The sequence below is a fragment of the Mustela putorius genome, unplaced genomic scaffold (assembly GCF_011764305.1).
Source record: "Mustela putorius furo isolate JIRA1106 unplaced genomic scaffold, ASM1176430v1.1 tig00000145_pilon_pilon_pilon, whole genome shotgun sequence".
NCBI classification, from domain to species: Eukaryota; Metazoa; Chordata; class Mammalia; order Carnivora; family Mustelidae; genus Mustela; species Mustela putorius.
In genome coordinates, this window is record NW_025421294.1 from 23,038,319 (window position 1) to 23,047,085 (window position 8,767).

The 8,767-nt window shown below is 39.0% G+C and overlaps 1 protein-coding gene across 4 annotated transcripts in view; it reads left to right on the forward strand.

The window, feature by feature from the left end:
- Positions 1–8,493, forward strand: part of CDC25C (cell division cycle 25C) — a 30,469-nt gene extending 21,976 nt beyond the window's left edge. For 2 of the 4 annotated variants that reach the window (XM_045075453.1, XM_045075454.1), the window contains exons 10-16: positions 1,969–2,121; positions 3,242–3,367; positions 5,127–5,189; positions 6,468–6,566; positions 7,098–7,231; positions 7,606–7,717; positions 7,917–8,493. In XM_045075453.1, the coding sequence (XP_044931388.1) occupies positions 1,969–2,121; positions 3,242–3,367; positions 5,127–5,189; positions 6,468–6,566; positions 7,098–7,231; positions 7,606–7,717; positions 7,917–8,066 (837 nt within the window). In that variant the 3' untranslated portion in view covers positions 8,067–8,493. The remainder of the gene's footprint in view (positions 1–1,968; positions 2,122–3,241; positions 3,368–5,126; positions 5,190–6,467; positions 6,567–7,097; positions 7,232–7,605; positions 7,718–7,916) is intronic. The other 2 variants (XM_045075455.1, XM_045075456.1) reach the window with 2 other exon arrangements.
- Positions 8,494–8,767: the final 274 nt, after the last annotated feature.

The window sequence follows — 8,767 nt, forward strand, 5'->3', positions numbered from 1 at the left end:
CCCACATTGGGCTCCTTGCTTGGCAGGGAGCCTGCTTCTCCCTCTGCCTCTGCTTGCCATTCTGTCTGCCTGTGTTCACTCTCTCTCCCTCTCTCTCTGACAAATAAATAAATAAGTAAAATAAATATTAAAAAAAAAAAGTCTAGGTAGCCTGTTCCTGAGACTTTCACCACATCTATTCTGCCACTGTAACTTTGGTTCATCCATGCATTCATCATTGGCCTCATGGCCTTGACTGTATCTTTTGGCTTTTCCTTTTAAGCTTTGGCTTCTGTTGCTGCCTGATTATTTTGCCATTTTCTAAGTTTGACTCCCAGGAAAGGGAACCTAAATGGCCCAGATTATTTTTACATGTTCTAGGCTACTAAATGGATGTGTCAAAACAGCACTATCAGGGACACCTGAATGGCTCAGTGGGTTAAAGCCTCTGCCTTAAGCTCAGGTCATGATCCCAGGGTCCTGGGATTGAGCCCCGCATCATGCTTTCTGCTCAATGGGGAGCCTGCTTCCTCTCTCTCTATGCCTGCTTCTCTGCCTACTTGTGATCTCTGTCTGTCAAGTAAAATCTTTAAAAAACAACAACAACAAAAAACAGCACTATGGGCTGGTCAATGGCTCTGGGTAGGTTTGTGGGGACAAAGGGAGTTGACTACCAGGGATCCAAGGGGACAGGTAGGTGTAAAATACTGGTTCGTAAAATATGAACTGTACTTTCAGCTGGTAATGGGAACAATGGAGTTTCCCTTAGATGGGACCACGGATGTGACAAACACTATAATAGATATAGTTACTATAAAGTAAAATATTGATGTTTTTATTTTATTCTCCCAGAAACCATTGACCATCAACTTATTTTCTAGTTATGGTTCTATTATTATTTAGCCCCCCCCTCTAAATCAATCCATAGTTGTTAGTGAGGTGAGTGTATAAAGTAGGAACTTCTGGCTTTCATATAGGGCAGAGGGTATCTGGGAACAGATTAGTTGAAGGGTCTCTGGCTGGCTCAGTCAATAGAGCATGGGACTCTTGATCTTGGGGTCATGAGCTCAAGCCCCACATTGGATATAGAGATTACTAAAATTAAAATTTTAAAATGATCTTGATTAATTGAAAGTTGTTATCAGAGGTCATTTAATACTTCTCCCTGCCTCTGGTTATAACACTAAAATCATGGTTTTCAAGGAGACAGTAGTCCATCTGCTTGTACTTTAGTCTGAGTTAGTAACTTCCAAGGCCAGTTCCTCATGGTATTTAATCCATTTTTTCCCAATGGGCTTCATAGTATCAACCCTGTAATGGTCATCCTGATACTAGATTCTGGTGTTCCCTCTTCCCTCACATGATGCTTATGTTGCTATTTTTCTTTCCCTTTAACAACCCGCTTTATAAGAAAGCCGAGTTATTTTTTTCTCTCTCCCTCAAAGAAATTACTATCCCCCCAAAGTGACACATACTCTTGCTGCTTAGTACTTTTTACATAGGCTGACCTTTTTGGTTTGTCATCTTCATTTTTGTTGGGGTCCTTAAATCTTGATTGTTAGTCTTAGGATCCCATAGAGAAACTGGGATTAGGTTGGTTGGTTGGATTTTCACTTGCCTGGAGGAACTGAGCTTGCATTTGCTTTCTTCTACAAGAATTGGTACATTTAAGATGGTCAGGTGGTGAATTTGGTTTGGCTAGATTTAATACATCTTGGGGAGATGGAACATCATGTACTCTGAGAAGAAAGATATTAATGAGGAGGGGAAGAATGGTTGCTTACCTAGGTTTTTGCCTATCAAACTCGAGTGTTGCTAGAAATCACTGGGGTAGCTTGCTAAAATGCAGATTTTAATTCAGTAGGTCTGGGGTGAGGCTCAACATCTAGGATTCTTCAGTTCTAACAAGTTTGCAGAAGATGTTCATGCTACTGGCATGCAGACACACTTAGAGGAGTAAGAACATATGGGGTTGATATTCCCATATAGGCATCTCTGAACAGAAGCTCCTTGTATCGCTCCCCTTCGTTGCCAGAGAATTTGAACAGGCCAAGACTGAAGCGGGTGGTAAAATTCAAGAACAACCCAATACCAGATAAAGAAAAAAAGGAGTATTGTTCTAACCAAAAAGAGCTCAGGAAGGTAAGAACTTTTTAAGATAAGAATCTGTTTAATCCTCTATCTCATTGTATTCTCTGCTTTTTTGGTATGAGGATTATTTTAGGATATCTCGTCTTCTTTCTCATTACTTCTACTTTTATCTCTTTGTTCTTTATGTCTTCCTTGTCTTTTTTACATTGTACCCATATATAAAATATTTAACAATAAATATCTGTTATATTATACTTTTGAAAATAATGTTGGCATACTTCTTCCCAACCTTCTTTTATAAGATTTGAGAGGACACAAGGAAACCTGGAATGGTAAGAATATTTACTGCTGTTTTACCTGTATTCTGACAGAAACAGCATAATGAAGCACACTGGTTTGGTAGGAGGCAACTTTTAAAAAATTTAGTTGTCATTCCCTACCCCTCCTTTTAAAAAAAATCTGAATACTATTTTATAAAATCAGCATATGATAGTATAGAAGTTATACATAAACAAAAGAAGCTGTTGTGAAATGCCCATAATCCCATAGACCAGAGACTATTATTGTCAACATGTGGTGTACATTCTTTGAGACTCTTTGATGCAGTTTTTTTTTCTTTTATTGAAGTGGTATTACATAGAATCTAAAAAAAATAAGCAGAATGGGACATCTGAATGATTGAGTCAGTTAAGCGACTGCCTTTGGCCCAGGTCGTGATCCTGGAATTCCAGGATCAAGTCCTACATTAGGCTCCCTGCTCAGCAGAGAGTCTGCTTTTCCCTCTGACCCTACCTGCTGCCCCCCCGCCACCCCCCCGTGCTCTCTCTTTCTCATTATCCCTCAAATAAATACAATCTAAAATAATAATAATAATAAAGTGGTATTACAAAGTACGAGTTTTCTCACTTTCTTAAGAATATCATGAATTTATTTTTGTGACAAGGAAATTAATATACAATATAACTTTATAGTGCATAATAGGAATATAATGTGTGAAATATGATTTGCTTAACTAAGACTCTTATTTATTAGTAATCTTTCTCTATTATAAACCTGCTAGGATATTGATTTTTACAGCCAAATCTTTTTGCATTTTTTTTTTCAAAGGGTGTACATATTTTTAATAAGTCTCCACTCCTGGTTTTTAAATCTTTAACATGAAAATTGGCAGTGGGGGGATTCTTGTCATCCTCAGGGCTTAGGTCTAAAGAAGACAGTTTCTCTCTGTGACATTAATGTCATTCAGATGCTGGAGGAAGATTCTAACCAGGGCTCTCTGATTGGTGATTTCTCCAAGGTGAGTTTGGTTATATTCATCTTATATTCCATTGAGTCATTTTGGGTCTGAGTCTTTTTTTCTTTACTTAAAGAGGACACTAGGTATAATTATGCATCCTCACCAAGGACTATATGATAAACTGAAGATGCTCTGGTGGTAGATTTAGACCCCAAGCCTTTCTAGTGAGAAGGTATTTCTTATTCATTTTGGGAAAATCCAGAGCAGTGGGGAAGCATGAGGCATTTTACTTTTTTCCTTTTAAAAATATCTTTTAATACTATGTAAATAATACTTGGTCATTACAGAAAAAGTAGAAAATGAAGTATACCTCAAGTCTTATAAAAATATTATTGCTTTGGGGACACCTGGATGACTCAGTCAGTTGAGCATCTGCCTTGGCCTTGGATCATGATCCCAGAGTCCTGGAATTGTGTCCCCCATGGGGCTCCCTGCTCAGCGGGGAGTCTACTTTTCCCTCTGCCTTTTCTCCTTCTCTCTCTTTCTGGCTTACTCTCTCTCAAATAAATACATAGAAGTTAAAAATATATATATATATTTATAAAATATAAATATATATACATACATACATGTATATATATGTATATGTATGTGTATATATATGTGTATATATACATATATATTGTATATGTATATATACACATATATATACACAATTTTTTTATATATATATATATATATATATATATAATTGCTTCTAATATCTTGGTACATACTCCTCCAGACTTTTTTCTATGTGTTTTCACACTTACACATACCCAAATACATTTTTTTGTTTTTTCACAAAAAATAGTTTTTACGTTTTGTGATCCACTGGCTTTTTTCCTCCTCATTTAGTGTATCAGGAACATCTTTTCATGTCAATAAACAATTCAGCTTCATCATTTTGTATTTTTAATAGTATAGTATTTCATTTTTTGGGCTGCCCATAATTTTTTTATTTTTATTTTTTTAACATCTTAAGTTTATTTTTTTTTTTCATGTTCCAAGAATCATTGTTTACGCACCACACCCAGTGCTCCATGCAATATGTGCCCTCCTTAATACCCACTACCAGGCTTACCCATCCCCCCACCATAACCCTCAGTTTGTTTCTCATATTTTTTTTTAATTACATTTTTTAAAAAAATGTTTAAGTTAATCTCCACACCCATGTGGGTCTTGAACTCAAAACTCCACAATCAAGAGTTGCATGCTTTACTGACTGAGCCAGCCAGGCACCCCTGCTCATAATTTCTTGTAGGATATTTACTTTTACAATTTTTCCTTATGAAGTATACCAAGACGGGCATATTTGTAGCTTTTTTTTTTTTTTTTGGTAGCTAAATCTAAAACTTTGTGTGAGTCCTTAATTCATTCCTTAGAATCACTGCATAGAAATGGAATTGCTGCATATGTGCATTATGGAGACTACTGATTCTTTTGAAGGCATCTGGGGCTTTATTTATTTATTTATTTATTTATTTAAGAATGAGAGAGCGAGAGAGCGCACATGTGCAGGGGCTGGGGTGGTGGCAGAGGGAGAGGGAGAGAGAGAATCTTAAGCAGGCTCCAAGCCCAGTGCAGAGCCCATCATGGAGCTCAATCTCAGAATCCTGACATTGTGACCTGAGCTGAAATCAATAGTCGAAAACTCAACCCAGGTGCCCCACATGTGGAGTTTTAAAGGTCATTTGGAAAGAAGGACAATATATAGGTCTTTGATTTCAAATTGAGGTTTAGAAAACTTGCTCTTATTTCAGTTCTTGGGTATTTCTAGGTATATGCGCTGCCAACCGTGTCAGGGAGACACCAAGATCTGAAGTACGTCAGCCCAGAAACAGTAAGCAGATTTCTGGAGATGGTAACTGGTTACATAAGCTACCATCTGGTCTGTTCTGTCCCTAAAATCCCCACTTCCATTGTATTTCACGATATTCACTCACATAGGCTTCTCATTCAACTTGACGCTGTGTTAAAGAACTCCCATTTATCCCATTCTTTTGCTTTTGTTTTTAATTAAACAAATGATAGATAATTGTTATGGAAGCAAGCAAGGAAAGAAGAGAGGGAAGGAAAAAAGTTAAAATCACTCAGTTTGGGCAAACTTACATCCTGATTTAGGCATTACAATCCCATTGACACCTTTCAGTGCATGATAATTATTAATAGTATTCTCTTTCACTGTCAAAAGTGTCCTAGTTTGTGCAATAATTATTTGGTCACCCTACCCATAATCTCACCACCAAAGATAACCACTAGTAATAGTTTCCTTGTGGCCTTCCAGATTTTATTCTGGAATATATTTGATAAAAATAGGATCATAATGAACATGTAGTGTTGAAGAGTAGCAAGACATTGTAAACATCTTTCTACGTCAGTAAACAAATCTATATTATCCTTCTAATGGCTATATATATATTGGCATGTATAATTTAACCCCCATTTTTGAATAGTTAAGTTATTTGTAACTTTTTAAATTATTTGATAACTTGAGCTAATATTTAAATTATTTGATAACCTAAAATAATGGCTGAGATGACTATTGTGCCATGAATTTGTGTACTTTTCTGTTCACTAAAGATGTTGGGAAAGAAGTTGCTGGTTCAAAGTGTAAATACATTTACATTTACAAAGTTCGCTGCAGAAAGGTTGAACCAATTTGCACTCCTACAAGTATCTCAAGGATATCAACCCTTTTCTTCCATATCCTTTTCTGAAAGACTTGCTTGCTTCCTTTACAATGGAACCATTTCCCATTTCATCTTGGAAAGTCAGAATCGCTCCCTGCTATCTGTACTACTGCAGAAGCCCTTTGGTGTCTTCTGAGAGGCTGATTGCAGCCACACCTGCCTCCAGATGAGTGCCTTGAATATGTTTTTCCCTGATGTCTCGACAATACCAGCTACTTTGGTGCTCCAAAAAGACCATTTCGTATTTTATCCTTTTGAATGAGCGGTAGGGATGAGCCATTGCCCCATTTCAAATATAAGTGACTTTTGGAGATTGGGCATCCGGTGAAATTCAGAGTGACTAAAGGGAGTGCAAATCAGGAACCATGTGATTGACTCTTGTCTCCCGAAGTGATAGGGAACAGGGTGTTCAATCATCATTTCTGTAGGTGGCTGCCTTGCTATCAGGGAAGTTCCAGAGCTTGATTGAGAAGTTTTATATCATCGATTGCCGCTATCCATATGAGTACCTGGGAGGACACATCCGGGTAAGGTTACATTAGTGGGGAGGTGCTGGAGGTAGCTCTTTAATGAGTAGAGCCTATGGACATAGGTCCTATGAACTCCAGAACCAGGGCAGAGCTTCTACTTTTGGAGCACATCAAGGCTGCAAGTCCTCATTCTTGTTCTAATTCTGTAAACCTTGAGCAATTTACTTTCCCTTTCCCTCCTAGACCAATCTCCCTTTATTCTATTGGAGCCAAGAGCTCCTACTTGGAATTAAAATATTTATCTAAGGATGGAGAAGAACCTTGCAGACACTCATAGACATTCTTCACAATGATTCCTATGCATTGGAGGGGGGGCAGTCAGATCTACAAACATTTATTGAATACCTACTACATGCCAAGCTCTATGCTAGACTTTGGGGATAGACAGAGAAATAATTAGATCGTGTGCCCTGAAAGTGCTTATAGTCTAGACTTCCTGGCCCAAATATTCCAAGATGGTATCCCAGTTATTTCTAAGTATTGGAACTATCCACAGGCCCTTAAGGAAATACTGAAATTTTTCTACAGGAAGCCTTAAACTTGTACAGTCAGGAAGAACTGTATAACTTCTTTCTGAAGAAGCCCATTGTCCCTCTCAACACCCAGAAAAGAATAATCATCGTGTTCCACTGTGAATTCTCCTCCGAGAGGGGTCCCCGAATGTGAGTGTGTATATGGGGTAGGGTGGGTGTTAGAAATGGACCTTGAATTGGGACTTAAAACCAGGGAGACTTCCCAGACCAGTTCAGGCAGAGATTGGAATGAATGAATGTAGTCTTTCCATTGTAGTTTAAAGTTAAGGGGTAGAAAGAAAGGTTTCTAAAATTTAAAAAGTTTGGAGCAGTGAAGGAAAAAGGATTGGAAATGAAGAGGAGAAAGAGTGACTTGCTTGAATCTTGTTTTGCAAGGACAGTGAGATCTGGAGGTCCTTTTAGGTTACCCGTAGTCAATTCTTCCTTCCCCTCCCCAGTGAATGACACATGGAATCCTGACCTTGCTTCTCTCCACCCCACCCACCTCTGGGTTTTCTCTAAAGGTGCCGCTCTCTGAGACAAGAGGACAGGGCTCTGAATCAGTATCCTGCATTGTACTACCCAGAACTATATATCCTCAAGGGGGGCTACAGAGACTTCTTTCCAGAATATACGGTAAAGGATGGGCCACATGGGGCAACAACAGGAGAGCTCAGGCTTGGGGGAGCCAACTTGAGCATGCAACTTCCAGGGCCTGCAAAGCCCTCCGAGAACAAACTCCTGCTCCTTCTTAGCTACCACCAGCAGCATCTCTATTAAACCTAGTAAAGTTCTGGAGACTAGAGTATCCCTTACTTTGTCCCCTACCTTTCAGGAGCTGTGTGAACCACAGAGCTACTGTCCTATGCATCATCAAGACCATAAGGCTGAGCTGCTGAGGTGTCGAAGCCAAAGCAAAGCATGGGAAGGAGAGCGGCAGCTGCAGGAGCAGATTGCCTTACTGGTGAAGGATGTGAGCCCATGATAGTGGGTCAGTGATTGGCTGTCTAGGAGTCTCCAAAAGACACAATAGAAATGCTGAGCAGAAAGAAGCCATGTTGTATATGACTAAACCCAGGATTGTTAGAAGATGTTTGCAAGCCAACAAGCTGCCAAGCTAATAAAATTCCAGGCCTGGGGGTTGGTTTTAGCAGAGGTGCTGGGTGGTGACTGAGTCCTGGAGCTGGCTCTAGAAGGGTGTGGCCTTGAGTTACCTGGAGATTTGTGTTGCTTCAGGAAGTGTTTGCATTCTCTTTCCATTTAGACACGTCCTCTCACAAGCCGGCTAGCTCTTTCCCTGGGTTTCTGCCTGTTGCAACAGAGTTGTCCAACTTTTTTCTCTGTACTTGCCTTCTGTGTTTCCTTCTCTCCCTTTTTCTTAAATGGGAAAATAAACACTGCAGAATGAGAAATTTGATTGTGAACCCTGTCTACTCCTAGAAAATCTTTATAAGGAAGAGATCATCAAATTCATCTCTTTTAGACAAAGGTATAACAATCTTGATATATAGCTGAGGCCAAGGTGCTTTTCTCTAGACCGTTTGTTCTCAGATTTGGGCTCTGGACCATAGGCATTATCTGAATTTGTTTGAAATGTAAATTTTCAGGCCTCACAGCAAGACCTCTGGGGGCTCAGAATTACGGGTTTTAAATTTTTTCCCTTTTAAATGATTCTGATGCGTGCTG